This window comes from Falco biarmicus, chromosome 6 (genome assembly GCF_023638135.1).
Source record: "Falco biarmicus isolate bFalBia1 chromosome 6, bFalBia1.pri, whole genome shotgun sequence".
NCBI classification, from domain to species: Eukaryota; Metazoa; Chordata; class Aves; order Falconiformes; family Falconidae; genus Falco; species Falco biarmicus.
In genome coordinates, this window is record NC_079293.1 from 76897651 (window position 1) to 76916856 (window position 19206).

At 42.7% G+C, this 19206-nt stretch overlaps 1 protein-coding gene and 1 long non-coding RNA gene across 5 annotated transcripts in view; one reads left to right on the forward strand and one right to left on the reverse strand.

Annotated features, from left to right (window-relative positions):
* The first annotated feature begins 355 nt into the window (after positions 1-355).
* RUNX2 (RUNX family transcription factor 2) overlaps positions 356-19206 on the forward strand; it is a 159009-nt gene continuing 140158 nt past the window's right edge. For all 4 annotated transcript variants that reach the window (XM_056343014.1, XM_056343015.1, XM_056343016.1 and 1 more), the window contains exons 1-3: positions 356-683; positions 8224-8380; positions 14073-14177. In XM_056343014.1, the coding sequence (XP_056198989.1) occupies positions 384-683; positions 8224-8380; positions 14073-14177 (562 nt within the window). In that variant the 5' untranslated portion in view covers positions 356-383. The remainder of the gene's footprint in view (positions 684-8223; positions 8381-14072; positions 14178-19206) is intronic.
* Positions 6355-18026, reverse strand: LOC130151166 (uncharacterized). The gene is made up of 4 exons (XR_008822523.1): positions 17717-18026; positions 15516-15646; positions 10338-10560; positions 6355-6658 (listed from the first exon to the last, which is right to left on the reverse strand). It is a non-coding gene; the product is annotated as an uncharacterized LOC130151166 (long non-coding RNA).

Consider the following 19206-nt stretch of genomic DNA (forward strand, 5'->3'; position numbering starts at 1 on the left):
CCAGCCAGACTCTGTCTCCTCGCTGCTCTCCAGGCTGCAGGCGCCCCCGGACCGGCATCACCCCCCCGCCCCCTCAATCTTTCTTTAAAAAAAAAACACCACCAAAACAAAAAGACTTGACTTTTTTTTTTTTTTTCGTGCGTTTAATCCGCTCCTGTTTTTGCTTTTTTTTTGTGTGTGGTTTTTTGGGTTTCCCCCCCCCGCCCACTCCGATTTGCTTTTTTTGCCCCATATCCTCACCCCTCCACTTTTTCATTCACCCCTTTTTCGGCTAGATTTTTTTTTTTACAACCCCCACCCCCCACTACACGCCTCCTCAAGCGATCCCCCTACCGCTCCCCCCCCCCCCCCGCCCCCCAACTCGCTAACTTGTGGCTGTTGTGATGCGTATTCCCGTAGATCCCAGCACCAGCCGGAGGTTCAGCCCCCCCTCCAGCAGCCTGCAGCCCGGCAAGATGAGCGAAGTCAGCCCTGTCGTAGTAGCCCAACAGCAGCAGCAGCAGCAGCAGCAGCAAGAAGCGGCGGCCGCCGTGCCCAGGCTGCGCCCCCACGATAACCGCACCATGGTGGAGATCATCGCTGACCACCCCGCCGAGCTGGTCCGCACCGACAGCCCCAACTTCCTCTGCTCCGTGCTGCCCTCGCACTGGCGCTGCAACAAGACCCTCCCGGTGGCATTCAAGGTGAGACACCCCCTCCCGCAGCCGCCGCCGGCCGGGGCTGCCTCCCCCCCGCGCCGCGCCGCGCCGCGCTTCCTCCCGCAGAGACGCCTCTGCCCCCCCCGGCCCGCAGGGGCCTCACTGCCCCCCCCCCTCCCCGGCCTGGGTACCTCCTGTGCCACCCACCCCCCACCGCCACCAAGTCCGGCGGTGTCTCCCTCGGTCCCCCGGCCTGAGGGGGTCTCTGTGCCCCCCCAGTCCTGCAATGGCTCCCGTACCCCCCCCATCCTGCAGGGGTGTCTGTGCCCCTCCAGTCCTGCAGTGTCTCCCGTGCCCCTCCATCCTGCAGGGGTCTCTGTGCCCCCCCAGTCCTGCAATACCTCCCCGTGCCTCCCCAGTCCTGCAGTGTCTCCCGTGCCCCCCCATCCTGCAGGGGTCTCTGTGCCCCCCCAGTCCTGCAATGTCTCCCGTGCCCTCCCGTCCTGCTGGGGTGTCTGTGCCCCTCCAGTCCTGCAATGCCTCCAATGTCTCCCGTGCCCCCCCCCCCCCCCCCCCCCCCCGGATTTCAGGGGTTTCTGTGTCCCCCCAGTCCTGCAGTACCTCCCCTTGGCCCCCCATCCTGCTTCCGTGCTCCCCCTCGGCCCACAGGGGCTTCTCTGCCCCCCCATCCTGCCATGCCTCCTGCACACCCCCCAACCCCCCCAAGTCCTGCCGTGGCTTCTGTATCCTGTCCCCATCCTGCTGTGCCTCCCGTGCTCCCCGTCCTGCAGTGTCTCAGTGCTTCCCCCGTCCTGCTGTGCCTCCGCCCCCCCTCCCCGTCCTGCAGTAGCTTCTGTGCCCTCTGTCCTGCCGTGCCCCCTGTCACCCCCCCCCACACACATCATCCCCCCTGGCGAAGCGTCCTCGCCGCCCACCGCCCCGCAATGCCTTCTGTGCAGCCCGCGCGGTGCCTCCTACACACCCCATCCTGCCGTGGCTCCCGTGCCCCCCCGCCCCCGCAATGCTTCCTGTGCCCCCCGAAATGCCCGCTCTGCCCTGCCACCTTGCAGTGCCTGTTCTGCCCCCTCACCCCTGCAGCGGCTGCAGTGCCCCCCCCCCCCCCCCCCCCCCCGGCAATGCACCCCGTGCTCTGGCCCGCCCCGCGCGCACCCCGGGAGCCATCCCGTTATCTCCGTCCCAGCGGGGCAGTGCCGGCGTGACACCCCCACGCAGCCCCCGGGCACCCTGTGCCCCCCTCAGCAGCACCCCTGGGGACACCCCCTTCTCTCCACAGACCCTCTCCTGGGCATTCTTAAAAAAAAAAAAAAAATCAATTGCTTTCCCTCCCTGAGGAAGGGGTTATCTACCCATCGGCCTGAGCTCAGTGAGGGGGTGCAAAGCGTGTCGTGTCCGTCCCCCCCCCCCCCCCCCCCCGAGAAACCCAGTACCTCACCCCTGGGGGTGCCCCTGTCTTCTTCCCCACTCCCAGAGGTGGCACTGGGGGATCTGGGGTGGGTGAAACGTTCTTTGGAGGCTGGGGTCCGAGGGTCAGGCTGGGCGCGCTGGGGTGGGAGAGGGGGCAGAGGGGCTTTGCCCCCCTACCCCAGAGGCAGCCCGGGCTGAGATGGGGCTGAGCAGGGGGGGATGGGGCTCCTGGGGAGGGGGGGGCGCAGGGCCCCTTCACTTCTCCTGGTGGACAAGCGAGGAAGTGTCTGGCTAGAAGACCTCTCCTTGGCAGGGTTCGCTCGTTTAAGTAATAAATACCACCCCGATTTGCACCGAGGATGCTGCTTTTAATTTTCTGTCTACATCCCCATGGCGTGCTAATAAGAGGAAACGATTTTTTTTAGAAAAACTGTAATAATAAACAAGAATAATCCCACGCTTTAAAGCAACCCCTTTTCCTCCCCTGGTAGTATTTGCAAGTATTCTCTCCAGAGCTTTCTCTCCTGTGGCCTTTGGTAGGGTGATGGTGATGGCTCAGGTGTCCCAGAGCACCTGCCTGAGTGGGGTGCGGGGTCAGAGACGGGGTGGAGTGGCCCTGCAAGGGGCTTACCACTCCCTCACCCGCGATGTGCCAAATAATGTGCCTGGAAATCACTCAAAAGGTAGAACAGTTTGGAAAAAAGTCTCACTCAGCGCATTTCCAGAACATCACCTTGTTCTCGTGTGTCCCCATCACTAGCTGTGTTATCGTTGCCATTTATCTGGGAAAAAAATTAGTAGAAGTGGTTAAATGAGCTGGTGGTAAAGTGAGTGGTGGTAAAGCTGAAGCTTTGCTTTGGAAATGTTATAGGGGTGCAGATGAGAGTTGACTTTAAAGTGCTTTTGTGTGAGGGCGGCAGCTGGGAGAGCCTGGAGTTGCAGGAGGAACCCTGTGCACAGGGCCTGCTTCTGCAGGTCGTGATGGTCGGATGAAGTAGATATGGCAAAAAAAAAAGGGTGTTTTCTGTTTTCGTGACTTGGTGTCGCATTCCAAGGCACTCTAGGTGTTGATCACAGTGATTCTGATTCACAGGGGCTGTGGGGTGTGAAGGAGGAGCTTTTGGAAAATTGTGATTATAATTTAATCAGGCATTAGATTAAGTTGGTATTATAGTTGCTGTTTATAGGAGGGATGATAGAGCTCTTGCATTATTGTACTTGCATTGCAGTTTTCATTTGAAACGTCAGAGCCATCTCCTACCTTACAGCAATTCGAAGGATGAGGTGGCAGTTCATTAGAATAAGGGAAAGATCTAAACTAAATATTAAAGTATTCAGAATGTTTTTACAATAAGAATACTTATATGTGATAAAAAGGTAGAAAAAGGATTAGACAGTTCCCTAATCTTTTTGTGTTCAAATATATATAGTTATACACATCTTATATTTGGGTCCTATGTTTGGTTGCTGACAGGGAGGTATAGATCTCATTAATTTACTGATGTGTCAGATAGACGCATCACCCCTTGCTCCCTTCTGCTGTAGGTTCATCTGTGTTTTCATTTGCAGTATGCGATGCCTACTTTTTAAAATACACTGAAGACGTACATACCCTTATTTACTGGTAAATTAATTTGAAACTCAGTGGAAATAATTTTGACCAGCTTTAAAGATTAATTTTATTTTTCAAATTTGACTTGCTTGCAGCTGTCCAGTACTTTTAGACCAAAGAAGCTGCACGTATCATACAGTGAAACACTTGACTGTGCTACAACAGAATGGGAATTATCTCTGAAAGGGAGAAAGAGAGAGATTTGGGCTATAGAAATCTTGGCTAAGGAGTAACTTGAAAGTAAAACAGCTCACAGACAACACACTTTTTGAAGTTTTATTGGCAATAAATAATATGTTGATGATAATGTTTTGAGTGGTGTGTTAAGTGTGTCATAATTCTCTTGCAGAGATGTCTAGTTAAAAAGTACTCTGGATATAGCACTGGTTTAATTTAAAAAAACATAAATCTTATGCAGGAGAGGAAGTATGTTATAAACAGTGCTGGTTTGATTATAATTTTTTGAAATAATGTTGGCTTAGTATTAGATTTGAATTTTAATTACTAATATTTACACGCACTGGGGAGGGAGTCCCTGTTGTGTGTAGTAACTAATAAGACTGTTACTGCAAACTGGTTTTGTTGGGAAGAGCATTAGACTTGTACCTGTTAGTATAGCTCTAACTATCCATTAGTATTCCAGCATAAAATAAATGGATATTGTGCACCCAGGTCCAAATTGTATTCACTTTTTAATCTTAATGTCCAGCAGGACTTTATTTAAGTCATCAGACTTCGGCCCTCTGTTTATATGTCTGCCTGGATTTTTTACTGGAAGTCATAAAGACTCAACTTGCCACGTTAGATGTTACAAGTGGCTTCTGTGTGATACTGATAGTAGCAAAGAGTCTTAACGGACCTAAAGGCAGGGGCGGGGGAAAGGGACATGGGGTCTAAAACTTCTCCCCAGTAGCACCACAGTAGTTAAGGGTCTGTCAGCATTTCCACTCCAAACCCCAATTTTCAGAGTTTATAACTCAGCTGTTTTAAATAGCTTCAAGCTGAAACCTGCTGTATAAATTGTCAGCCCAGATGTATATTTTGAAACAAAAAGTAGTGCAAATCAGTTATTCTGTTTTAAGTTACAGAACATTAAAATATTTTTAATAGTATCAGATGCTCTTTTGGCAATCTCTGGAAAAAGCGTTCTCAATACAGAAGATTTTGCATTCAGAAGCTGTTTGAATGCAGTGTTTCACTAGAAAAGTTGTTGAAGCGGTAGATATCAGTATTTGAGAGGAACTGTTTAGCATGTATACTAGCTTTTTTTTTTTTTTTCCTTTTTGAAACAAGCCTTTTACTCCGCAGCAAGTCTTAGTACCTGCTGTTGTATAGTAGTTTTGCTTCATGCTTATAACTTCCGTCTTTAGGGTACATACTTTGGCCAGTTCAAATCTCAGTGGACCGAAACTGGGCAAACAGGTTGCCTAACCAGACAAGAATTGTGTTATACAAAAAATACATAGTTATTTTCAATTTGTAAGAATTGATTTGGTTTTATTTTGTGGCTTCATCTGACTTCATGTACCTTTTTGAGCTTTAGTTAAAAAAAAAAAAAAGCAAAAGCAAAATCTATCTTTAATCACCAAAATGTGTAGGTGGTTTAATGCGGAAAATAAAGATTTTGAAATACTAGAGATATTTGTGTTTGAAGAATAGGTAAGGAGTGTGCACTGTGGCTACTTTTAGTTTTTATTTTCTTACACAGTTAATTTCACAGTGCATTTACAATCCTTTTTCTAAGAATATGTAAATAATTTTGGATTGATACATGGCATAAAATTACCAAATCGGGGTTTATGCCAACAGCTTTTCAGTATGTAACATTACTATTTTAAATTCTCAAAATGATATGTATTTCTCCAGGTTTCAAACTTGTTCTGCAAAGCTTTTTTCTAACCAGTGCTATTATGTATGTGTGCAATAATCTTCTGCTAATTCATGGTAAAAAAAGCATGAAGAGAACAAGCATTTTACTCCTGTTGCATAGCAGGGGAGTTTCCCATGACTTTCTTTTATTAGCCAAAGTTTTTATTTTCACCTCTGATTTCAGTCTGTCTTTTCCTTCGGTCTTCTGCTAACTAGACAAATAGTGATATTGCATCATACTGCATCGGAAAGCCAGTGCATTGCAGTAATGATGCAGTTCTTGATTAGGCGCTATCAGCCCAGTGACTCTGGCAGCGGCACGTGCAGTTTTAGGCTGATGTCTAAGCTGACAAATTGAACTGACATCGTTGAGTGGAACGGGTAGGGAGGAAAGCTCTGAAAAGCAGCGGGGCACAGGGGGGGCATTTTAAGAGGTCTTGCTTCCACCTGCCCAGGTTTTGCAAGCGGTACCTGTGTTCGGGAGACTGGGGTGAGAGGGAGATACGATGCTGCTGCCTGCTCTGTGCTCTGGTTACCTCGAGAGAAAGAGGTGAGCTGAGGCTGCAGTCATTCTGCTCCCTCTTCCGAGGCCCCTGGCAGACTCACACTTCCTCCTGTGTTCTCGGCTTCTTTGCATTTCTGGAGTTGGTGTGATTTATTTTTTTTTTCTCCTTGTTTCATGAGATATAAAAAGCATAGGTTGCAACTCCCCTGGATGCTAATGTGCATGACAGCACTGTCCAGAGATAACGTGGTCTATCACAACCTGGAGAGTGTTTTATAAGTAATCTCAAGCCCCATGCTGTCAAGTGTAAGCCAATATCCATTTATTAAGAGTTAAGAGTCAGCTCTGTAATCTGTTCAGCAGCTTATTATTTGTTATTTGATTATTATTTATTATTCCTTACACCTTGCTTTGAAGCTGGCAGACCTGGTTGCTGTCAGACCCAAGGCAGTGAGCTAGTGGGACCTCAGATCTTATCCGCAGCGGTGGTTCCTGTGTTGTTATGTTCAGGGACGTTCACATCACTTTAAAGTAAAATCTTTGCTTGATAGATGGAGACCTCACAGTTGTTTGTGGCAAAACTCAGTTTCCAGTTTCGGGTGGTATTACCTGGTGTTTTACGGAAAGACAGAAAAGCACCAGGGTAGATCCTTTTCAGCTTTGCTTTATTCTTTCTCTTCGGTATTTCTTTTAAATAAGACAAGCTATAATTTTCAGTAATATAGTCCATTTAAAATAATTTCAGATTTTGTATACCCTTGTCGTTAGTTTTTATTGTTCTAGAGAAAAATTGTATAGCGCATTGGACGACATAATGCTCTCCTTATATATGCAGAGCTCTTCATTCTTTCCACTTAATTAATATAACAGTGCAACCTGCAATTATTAGTTTCAGCCAGGATCACTTACAAGAAAGAAATTTCAAGCAGGGCTTATGACAAAATGTAATATATATTTCAGGAGACAGAATAAATTACTCTGCATAATACAAAAAGTTGTATCTGACCATGTCAATTAGTAGAAACTGGAAGGGGACAGACTTTGTATCTCAAGGTATATTTTTTTTCCAACTTTGAGCTCAGCCATACCATATTTCTGAATCTCTTTTTGTTACAAGTTTATTTCCATTGTGGGTATTAGCTAACTGGGTAAAACAAAATTATTTTCTTGATACTTTTGTGGACTTTTCTGCCCCATGTGAGGCATGTGTATGATTTCTTCCTTGTAACTTAGTATATTCCTGCTTAACTTTATTTTTACTTTAAAAAGTCACAGTGCAGTAACACTGTAGGTATCCCTGGTGGTTACAGATTAGAAGACAGTAGCTGTCTGCTCTGTGGCATTTATGTAATCAGGTGATGGAGCACTACACAACCACTGAAGCATAAAAGTGAGACTATCAGGTAGCTGAAACATAGGGAGAAATACTTTGATATTTTCTGTTCACCCATCCTGGAATTTGAGGGAGGTATCAGTGCTAACCACAAGCAACTCTTGTGAGTGCTATGAGAATTTGCATGCCTGCAAGGAAGTACAGCCTTTGTTTTATATTGCATCTGAAGAGTTTGAATTCCAGCCATAAAGTGCTCCATCGCAACAGCGTGTTGGGTGGAGAGCTTTGTCTGCTAATGCCCCTGGTGCCACTCCTGGGATAGGTAGGTGGGGGGTGTGTGTGTGTGTGTCTCTCTAGCTTGAAGTTTGAGGAGTTCTAGGGTCAAGGCGATGAGTGCAACCAGCAGAGAAGTAGAACCAAATCTGGGTGATAAGGCTGCTAATAGTAATTTCTAACTTTCCATTTCAAATGCGTTCCCGCATATAATTTATGGATACAAGCCATGCCTCATGTTTTCTGGCCTCTCACTGGTTGCTAAGAACAAAGTTGGCCTTCAGGAAGCATTAAACCATGCACTCTACATAAGGATGTTGAATGTTTCTGAAGAACTGTAACAAAGAAGAAACTCCCTATTAGGCTATGCGAATGGGAGACAATACAAGATGTTTCTTTGTTTGATGTGGCACTTTGTTCTGTGTTCAGCTAATACATGACTCCACAGCAGGCTGGAGAAGCTGCCACAGAGCTTTGTAATGAGCATGGCAGCCTGCAAAGCTGGGATGGAGACATGCGTTTTCAAAGTGTTGCTTCACGAGTTGTGGTTGTCTTCCCATTTTAACAGGTGGTCGCCCTAGGAGAAGTGCCTGATGGAACAGTGGTCACTGTCATGGCTGGAAACGATGAGAACTACTCTGCAGAGCTACGAAATGCTTCTGCTGTGATGAAGAACCAGGTGGCCAGATTTAATGACTTACGATTTGTGGGCAGAAGTGGAAGAGGTAGGCCACTGCATTTTATGCATCCATAATGAAGTAAAACTGATGTCTAGATGTAAAACTTACATTGCAATGAAATACTGATTAATCTGTAAATAATGTCACGTTGGCCTTTTATTTGGAGGGATAATGCATATTTTATTTGCAATCTTCAGCATTTGTGCAAACCAAGTTAAGAGTTTCTCTCATGTTTTTCTGACTCATCGTGTGTCTATGTTTTTATCAGACACAGATTTTGAAAAATTATTTGCAGAGTATCTGCTTCCCTATTATAATCACACAACAGAAGTAGAAGAAAATGGGGGTATTTGTGATCTAGGTTATCTGGAGTCAGAGAGTGTATCTCAGGCCATGCAGTGAGAGGTGGAGAATTCCCTTCAGCAGTAGAGCTGCTTCTGAAGCTGTTGCAGAAGACCTGTAATTAAGGGGAATTTGCATATCACGTGCTATAGGTTATATTCTTCAAGGGCTTACATCTTTAAGGGCTTACAGCTATTGGTGGAAAGCTTTCAAGTGACTTCCCTGGCCTTTACAATCAAACTGCATATGACCTGCAAAAATAGCTTGTACTTTTCTTTTTAGTAAACTGGTTAACTTTTTATGAATTGCTGGTAAGCTTGGGCTTGAACTAAATTTAACCTTTACTTTAAATGACAGGGTAACTTTCAATATGGGTTGGGGTTTTTTTTGAAGATGTAGAGTGCTGTCATTGTCTTCCAGCTGTTTAGGAGCTTCCTATAATCTGGAAACTGCACTGCACTTATAGAAAGCCTTTGTAATTATTGCAAGTTTGCAAGAATTCCTTTTTAAGAGCCTTGTAGCTGCTTTCAAATTTCAGGTAATGATTGAAAGGATAGCTCGAAGGAAGCTGGCACTTCAGTTGTTGCTGCAAGAATCTTCAGAGGGGTTTGTTTTATCAGTCATTGATCCAACCTACATTTTTTTCCTCTATGTATTTAAAGTAATTATTAATTTTTATTTTAACTAGCCTTGCATGGGGCAAAACAAAGCAACAGAAGCCAAAGAGTTGTCCTGGGAAATTAGCAATAAAGCTAATTTTATAGTAATATTCTTCAGAAAGCAGTTGTAATTCATCTTAATGAAGGGAAGAGTATTTGTCCAAAAAAAAATATTAAACATATGACAGAGGCCTAGATAATCTAAATCAGTTGGCACGCTTTTAGAAGTGCTTTCTGAAAGTGTGTCCATAAGCGTGGCTTACAGTGGCTATTTTTTTATTTTAGTGACCTGGTCAACAATTCTCTTTATCATTTTACAACTTAAAAAGTATTTTTAATAAAGAAGAACTTGAAAGACTGAATGACTATTGCAACAGTAATGCAATATAAATATGGAGTTCACTGCCCTTTTGGATAAGGTGTTACCTATCTCTTCCATTTGTCTTGCTTTCTTTAAAAAACCCCAGTCTGCTTTGTTATTCTGCTGATGGATTAGGTTTGAAAGTTCTCTGGCTCCATCACTACTGCTGCCTTGCAGTAAAAGTTCACTAGTGTATCAGTCTTTCAGTAGTGCTGAAAAAGAACTGAGATGTGATGTACTACCTCTGATCTGTGAATTTCATTTGAAACCGATGATATATACTTTTTATTAAAGCATAGGAAATGAAATATAGGGCCTAAAGCTCCAGTAGATACGGCTACAGACACATACAAGCACAAACCTCCTAAAATTGTGTTCCAGTAGTTTAATTTATATTTGTGTCTAGCAGACTTGGAATAGACTTTTTCTCTGATCAGTCTGGGTAGTATCTATGGAAAAGCGATAGTGTACTTTTCAAACCCTCAACATATTTATTTAAGAGACTTCAAAGAAAAACAAAGGGTGTGCACTGTTTTACTATATTGGCTTTCTGAGTTTTGGCTAGTTTCCCAAATAGCAATTTTTATATTTAAAAAAAAAAAAAAAAAAAAAAAAAAGGAAGAAAAAAGACAGACTTAACTGCTTGCAGACTTTTCACGCATGGAAGATGAAGAAAGCTTCTTTTGATGAAGTGTAATTATGTCCAAACAGAGCTGACCCCCTCCCCCTATATTTCTTATGATCTTAACGGAAGAAAGTAGGGCTTTTCCTTTGAAGCAGCCGGGACTCGGTGGAGGATCTGAAATGCTGCATTCTGCTGCCAGAGGCAGGATGGAGAAATTGGTCCAGACTTGTCTTCCAGACTTAGAACAGAGAGGGGGAGAGAGAGAGAGAGAGGGAGAGAAGGAGAAAGAGTTATCATTAATGATAGATTTTTAGAACTCGGCTTAAAATAGCAGGAAAAGAAAGCAGTAGTTGCAAACAGAAGTGAGAAAGCTCCTTACGTAGAAAAATACCGGTAGATGCAGATCTTGAAGTAGAACAGGAAAAATAAAGTAATAAAGAAATCATTTTTCGGTGGCGAGAAACTAATCCACACCTGTTCCTGACTTTAGATTTACATCTTTCTAAACAGCTCGTGCTTTGATCTCTGTATCTCTAAATTTGATTGTGAAGTCTGAATCATCAACTTAGCACTTCACCTCCTCTCCCACGTTTTTTCTTGCTTCCCATGGCTGAACGAAGCAACTGGGGTTTTATACATATTAATGTTGCTTGCCTGACAGAAGCTTCACGTTTTTGTTTGTATAATTTCTCTTAAACACCTTTTCTGGATTCATAAGAATAAGTAACTGGGGTGCTTTGTGTGAATGCAGAAGTTGTTTGTATGTGGTTTTCAGGCGGTAGCTCACTTTTACAAGCCTGATCCACAGCGCAGAGAAGAAAGAATTCCTGTCTTCAATAAGCAAAGGATCATAACCTTAATTTTGTTGTGTCCTGATACTTTAATCACATTAGCATCTAACTGAAAAAATATGCAACACACACAAGCTGCCGAGTCTCCTTTCAAGCTAATTTCTGGGGTTTGCCTTGTGCTTCAGCATATGTCCATCTCGTCCTCCTCTGTGTCAGCTCGGCTCACATGTGTGAATAACAAAGAATGCACAGTTTAGACACACTGAAGCAATAGTGCCAGATGACTGCTTGGCTGGGGAATTTAATAAAAGAGAACTACAATTAGACTTTAGCCTCTGAAAGTGAGTAGTTGAAATGACTAAGAGCAATAAAGAAAGGTGATAAAAAGTGCATTAAAGGATTTTGTGGCTGAAGAGGGATATCTGTGAAGTATCTGCGGAAGACATAAGCATCATTGAAAGAGGGGACCTTAAAAAATTTATTTTGTTCTTAATCCTGTAATATGTAAATCATCTCTTGAAAGCCCTGGAACCTGAGTGCACTGGCAGGGCTGCTTAGCTCCCTGCGATGAAGTGATGTACTGTTTACTGAGTGCGAGTGGGCTTCAGCAGTGTTACTTCATTAATGCTTTAGTCTGGGAGAATACCACTTGGGGAACAAAACCAGTTTCATTTTCAAATTAGATACTTACCTCTTCAACTTAGGCTGGCTCAGAGGTGACAAGGTAGAAATGCTCACAGGTGAGGTCAAAACATAGCTCTTTATATTGAGGAAGGCTTTTTTTTTCTGGCCACTGCATCCTGTTGAGGTACACTTAGTGTAGAAAATGTTGCTGTGCTTTGCTATAGAATGATTTCACAGCACCTTACAAACAGTATATTTTGTTGGGTTAATTTTTAGTTGTGATGGACTTTTATACTGATTTGGCATATAAGCAGAACGGTAGCATTGGAAAGCTGAAGTCTTCATTGGAAGGTATATAGAAAATCCCTTTAGTGTCTTTTTTACCAATAACATGCCACTGATTTTGTATGGGTAATTGTCATCTGAATGTCATCATCATACAATTTAATAGTCAGAACTTTTTGACATGATAAGCTGGTGCTGCAGGAGGCCTTAAACCTATCCCTGGTGAATGATACGTATACAAGCAATAGGCTAATACCTGCTTGGAGAGGAAGAAAAGGCACAGACCTTTTTCAGCCCTAAAGAAGCAGGCACGGAAGCACTATGTGCTTAAGTAGAGCTGTTGCTGTATGCCTGGAGGATGCCTTTGTACACACTGTACTCTGGCAGGACACACAGTTTACCTCTGGGGATGGCGGATGGGCAGGATTTGACAAAGGCTGGACATCCTTACATACACCTAATTCTCCTCTTGTGATGATCAGTCTCAAAAGATCTGAGAAATAATCCATTTCTCAATGAAACTGGGAAAAGCCACTTTCAGCCATGCATCTCCACTGAGATGGGATTCAGCCTCCTGAGATTTTTGCACCTTTGCTGGGTTCTGACCTTCCCTCTAACCTGTGTCTCTTGGAGAGGTGGGCACAGCTGGGGCACAGCCACACCTGGAAAATCATTTTACTCTAAATGACAGTTATATTTCCTTAAAAAATATCCATGTCGCATTCTAGTTCGTGAAAAAATATAGCCAAGACAGTTTGAAGTTGCACTCCTGATAATAAATGATGCGTGTCTCAGGCAGGTTTGGGGGATATATGACTTGGACCAGAAAGAAAGACCAATTACCAGATTTGACAGCCAAAGCTCTGTTCTGTATTATGCCTTATATATAAGCTGTTCTATATTAGGCTCGAAAAAAATGCATTAAGTTTGCGCTGTTACATATCATTTAAGATTTGTGTCTTGATTGAATGCCTTCAGAGTTCAGTGAGAGGAAAAGCCCTAGCAACAAAAATGCACGTATACACACAGCGAGGAGGCGGAGGAGGGGGGGGAAAGAGAGTTTTAAGTGTCTGGTAAAGTAACAGCTTAAATGAGCATGAAGGCCGAAGACTGCTGACTGTTTTATTGAGTCACTGTTGTACGCCCACCTTTTCCTGTCTTGAAACAGTTTTCAGTTTTGACTATCTGACATGACTAACCGTTGCATATCTAACAGATTACAACTGTCAGTGAGTCTCCCGAACGGGGGCCAGCGCCTTGTGAGAATGTGCACTCAGACGCAGGCAGCTCCCTTTATTTATTTCTTTTTAACGTTTTGATTCAGCTAAAGGCTGCGGATGATCTTGTGCAATCTCTGCATGAATTCGAATTTTGAAAATAAAATTTAAAAAAATATACAAACTTCTGATAGCAACATACATGCACATAGCAGTTTCTCACCCCCACCGGAAAGTTGGGGGCTTTCTTAATATTTCATAGATGGACTATATGTAAGGGAAAAAGTGTGTTCCAGTAAGAATGATATCATCATACTACCCCTGGCATATGAAGGACAGGAGACACTGATTCCCTGCTAAAATAACTCCCAGGAGGAAATTATATTCTTTCCTCATCTTATTGTAGTCGAGTCAAACAAATGAAATGATAAAACTGTGTGAAGTAAATAACATGTGGCCACATTCTGCTCTCTGTCACACAGCTGCAAAACTGGAGTAAATTTTTAAATTGTCTGACTTGCTTTGGATTTACACCACTTTCAATGCAGCAAAGAATTTGGCTTGTCCTCAGCAGTGAATCACTTTTGTTCTGTCATTGTATGATGACCCATTATTAAATAAGAAACATTTAGATTGTCAACACATGGACATATTCTTGACATAGAGTAAAACTGAAGGGAAGGAAAACTCCTATGGTCAGTTATGTTTTTAATTTTCACGATTGTGGTAACGACAGGGAATAATTTTAAACGTCTTTGATTCTTTACTGAACATGCATGTGACTGTTTTCATGTTGTAATCACTCATTCCTTGTTGTTTTTTCCCCTTTGTAGGAAAGAGCTTTACTTTGACAATAACTGTCCTGACAAATCCCCCCCAAGTCGCTACGTACCACAGAGCTATAAAGGTTACAGTGGATGGGCCAAGGGAGCCAAGAAGTGAGTATTATATTCTCATTTTTGCACTTAACGTCTGCTTAATTTTGTTTTAACGGAGACCTATAAATGAAATATATGTCTTTGTCAAACATTGGCTCTTCCTTAGCAAAATATGTAAGCGCATGCTTAATTTGGAGTCTACTGGACCACACACATACTTGCATTAAACGCACACTTAAGTGTTTGGCTGAATTTGGGCAATCACGAACCTGATTCTCATTCACATCAAGGTCTTGATACATTATGTGCCAACGTAAATGAGAATTAAACCCACTGTATTTATATATAATCTGATGTAGGCATAATAGGTACAATCCTGCAATATGCTGAATTCCCTAAACTCCTGTAAGGTTCCAACTGAAGATGTTTAGAACAAAACAGGAGACTGATCTTTCAGGATCAGTCCTAGCACAGAGAGAAAATACATAATATAGTGCCTTTTTGTTTGCCCTTAAATTCTTTTGCCATCAGATAATTAATGCACCTGGTTAATCTCATCATACCTGAAATTGGTTTTCAGCTATGGACTCATCATAGACCCCTGGGGGCCAAAGAAAGATAAAAAACCAGCATATCAGCAGCATGGTCTTTGTTTCTTATTTGTGCATGGAAAGTATGTTTTGTTTAAACATAGTCCAGCAGGTTTTCACTCAGCCGTTTATGCCATAGCAGTGCACCTTCCTAACTTACTAAGGATATATTTGCAATCATCACTGACTATATTTTTATGACAATTGTGTTTTGTCGTGCCCTAGCAGTGTTATGGGTAGTGCTTATTTTTAGATACAGTCAAGTCTGGTTAATCCATCATGATTTATACAGCTGTCTCTCTGTCTAGCACATTTAGCTGGTAACCAGTCTCACATCATATGGGTATCACTGATGAGCCAGTACTGGAATTTTTTCTTAATTTAACTGGAACGACCCTTTCTAAATTGATTGGATTAACCAGGTATAGCTGTATTTAAATTACATTTAGAGATGAAGAATTATTTGATGAATAACCACATTAAAAAAATCCCTATAAGAGAGGCATCTCAAGTAATTATTTCACCATTGATCTGCACATACAAATGAGACCTTTAACAAGCTTTTCTGGAGTTTTGTTTGAAATATCACAAAGGCAGAAGACACAGAAAGACGTAGACAGCATTCACGCAATTAAGTATTTCTCATGCTAATACACGCTGCAGTGTCACCTCCTCTTACACTGAGAGAAAGGAACTGAAATGCCTTCTGTAAGAACTGTCCAGACTGTTGAGTTTCATCTTGAATAACAGATAATAAAAAGCAAGTAGCTCTCGATAAATTTCATCACGTAGATAGTTAAATTGCTACCTGCTCTACAGCTGAGGTGTCAGTCTGTCACAGCGAGGGGATTCTTGTTCGGTCTTCTATCCCGAGCTGAATCACTTCCCATTTTTCATTTTCACTTGCAGCTGGTGCTCCACGTAGGTTACTTGGAGACACTGGGAAAAGTGCATTCATGGAGTAAAAACCAGGAATAAGTTATGTATCATTTAGCCATTCCCATCTGGAGGCTGCTTCCACGTATGTATTAGGGCATCCACAAAAGAGGAAGCCTCCTAGCAGGGACACAACCACTGTGAAAGAACAGAGCAGTTTGAAAATGACACAGAGGCTAGCACGGACTACCCGGTGTAGCACAGAAAGGGAACCTGCCTGCATTGGGACTAAGTATTTTGGTGATCAGTGGATTAAAAGTGAGGCTGTGTTCATATAACTTAATAAATTTTCCCAGTTCTGCTGGAGTTTTTTAGTTTAGGCCTGAAAGGCCTCTAGACGTGTTACCTGTCTGCTATTCTCATTGAATGCTCAGTACCTAGGAATGCTCAGTAACTTAGTCCTTATAGCCTAGAGTTACAGGAGTTATAGTGTCTTTTTTCTTCATAAATATTTTTCTAAAGCCGAATTTGAGCTTGAATGTCCATTTGAATTTTAATATTTTGGCTAAATGCTTAGTGAAGCTCCACTCTGTGGTCAGTTTGGTTCTGCAAGTTCTGTTATTGCAGTCTGATACTTTCAAGGATGACCAGTTTTTAAACTTGAATTTTCAGGGAAAGAGTAGCTCCAGTGGGCTGTGGGAATTTCACTGATGTTCTGCTTCCTTCTGAGAGCCCCTCCACTCATGTAGATTTATTGCCGTTTGGTAGTAATTGTTCAAGAAGTGTATCTGGCATTTACATTGCATAAGGAAAATTAGGTGGTTGGGGGCAATAAGGAATTCAAGTCAGTGAGCGGCTGTGATAGCTAATGTGTTTTTCTTAAAAAATTATGTATCGGCAAATAGTGCCCCTCTCTGCCAGGATCAGTATTTTGCTTCGACATCTCAAGCATGTTATCCTAGTTTTCCTCTCTCTGGCAGCTCAACCAGAGCTGTCACATTACAAACAACTTTTTTCTTAATATACACATCTGGCGTTGGCAGTTGGACCAACTTCATAAGAGCACATGATCATCATTCATTACAAGATTAAAAAGTACCCCATGGCATCATTGATGTTTTTAAACTTTGATCTTTTGCAGTTGTGATTCATCTCAGTTATAAAACTTCCCTTTAAAGGAACACAACCAATGACTTATTAGAACCTTCATTCTAAGTAGCGTAAACATAAAATTATGCACATCTTTACAAAATGTCATTTACTTTGTTGCCAGCTTATCATTTTAAGACATGACATCATGCTTTAGATCGTGAATTTGTAAGGCTTGTTTATAGGCGAGGCACTCTGACCTTCTGTTGGCAAGTTGACTGGAGCGAACGAATGCTGCGTGCTTTCCAGCAGCAGTAGGAGTAGCAGCAATACCATGACAGATATCACAATCATTTAGAGCCTGACTTTAAGAGTGCTGAACAGTCGTGGCATGCAGTGACTCCAGTTGGTGTTTTGGATGCTCAGCACTTCAGAAAGTCAGGTTCTTAAATGTAAGTGCCATTTAGTTGTATTAAACAGATGCTTGTAGAAGCTTGCTGCCTTGCCTCTTTGTTATTATTTTAAAACAGTTTAATAGAGACAGTGATGTCAGGTTGCTCTGTTAGGAAAACTTCCCATTTCTATGTGAGAAAAGGTCTTCTGATGATTTTTCTTTGGAAAAGATGTATTTATTTTTAATTATCTATTTCAGTCTATCTAGATTACCATCCAGGGACATCTACTGTGTTGCACAGTCTTTGTACTGGATTGAGACAGCACATAGCACTCTTGAGTGACAGAGTCTGGAGGCAGGGTTGTATAAGATCTTTGAGAATCATTGGGAAATCCTGCAGATATTTTTCTCTCCTCACATCCAGGATAAAACCTCTGCCATATGCACATCTTGGCCAGCAGAGCTGCCTTCCAGCTGGGAGGGCTGAAAGGAGTTTTCTGGAGAAATAAGTTGTCATGAGGTCATAACTGACTGACAGCAAGAGATCACTGTAAAGTAATTAAAATAAGAAGAAAAAAAAACAAAAAACCCAGAACATCCCCCCCCCCCCAGACCTTTACCTAAATCCTCATTTAATGCCTTTTCCTTACCTTGTTATAATTACAGAAATATTTATTTGCCCTTCCATAGCGGTAGCTTTTGAATAGGAGACGTGTCCTTCTTTCTGGCTGTTTTTGGTAGAAACCCATTCAGGAGAGAAATCAGGAGAAAGGAGGGAGGAGAAGTCTATATATTTTCATACTTTGCCTGTCTTCCAAAGACTTTAGTTCATCTCTAATTAAAGGTAGTCTCCAAAGTCACCAACTACAATTTTCTTTATCAGCATGAGTGGAAAAGTAGTTCTGAGCTTTGAAGTGAAGCGTTTCAGTAGGAGAAAGCTGCTCTGCTTCATTCAGCTCCCAAATATCTCTCTGCCACTGCAGCTTGCAAGGTGCACACGTGATGAAAGGTATGAGCAAACATCACCTTTTTGTCTATGCACGCTGCAGAAGCCAGGGAAAGCCAGTGAGAGGTTCTGCTCAGCCTTTGTATTAACTGTTTGGCCGACCTGGCTTATAAAAAGCAGATAAGTGATTGAGATTTTTGAGATTCCTAGACTTAAAACCGTAAGAGTTTTTAGGAAGTTCTCCTCCTTTTCTTTCAAAGGCGCAGGGCGGAGGGATAAGTCTGGGGCTAGTGGAATGTCCTTTGGAGTAGAACAGCTTTAAATCTGTCAGTTTTGGGGTTTTTTTTCTTTTTTTCTTTTTTCTTTTTTTCAGAAAAACTTTTTTTTTCTTTTTTTTCTTCTTTTTTTTTTTTTTCTTGTTGACTGCCTGTCAGCAGCTGGGCTGGTGGCCAAGCAGGAAATGACACATCGAGAGGCATTTGTGTTGTGCAACATTTTGTGGAACTGATGCAAGGATACATTGTCTGTTTACGCATTCCTCTGCTAACAGCCTGCATGGCAGTAATTTTATTCAGGGACACATGGCATGCTACAGCAAGGAGCTAGATCCTTAACATCTCTTTATGCAGAATTATCACAGCAGTTAAAACACGCTGCGTGTCCCCTGTTTAGAATATTCTGTGGCTTGCCTTCAAAAACCACTCTACCAGCCCCCATTCCTTCCCAAGAATGTATTGACTGAAGTGTGTATTTTTGCACTGTGGTGAATTGGTGCATTGCAGAGAGAGAGAGAGTTTGCAGAACAAGGGGAAATTTTACAGGCAGGTCCTACTTTCTCCATCTACCTCAGCCTGTAAATGTAGCATCACAGCTTTTTTCAAGCAATGTGTTGCAGACACTGAACGCGGAAGTTTGCATCTGCAAGCATTTTGGCACGGCGAGGAGGTTTTTAATTGAAGTCAATACTAAATACCCTGAGATACGATGAATGAGTCCTGGGTTTTGATCCAAACCATAGTTAGAAAATCTGTGACTCGCGCTGGTGTCTTTCAGAGTGATAAACCTCTACTGAGATAGGTTGGGTTATTCCGAATTTCTCCCAGCGTAAGTGGGAGCAGAGGAAGGCAGAGTGGGCAGTCTGGCAGTTTGCAAGTTGCTTTGAATGACATTGTAACTGCTTAATGTTTGCATTAT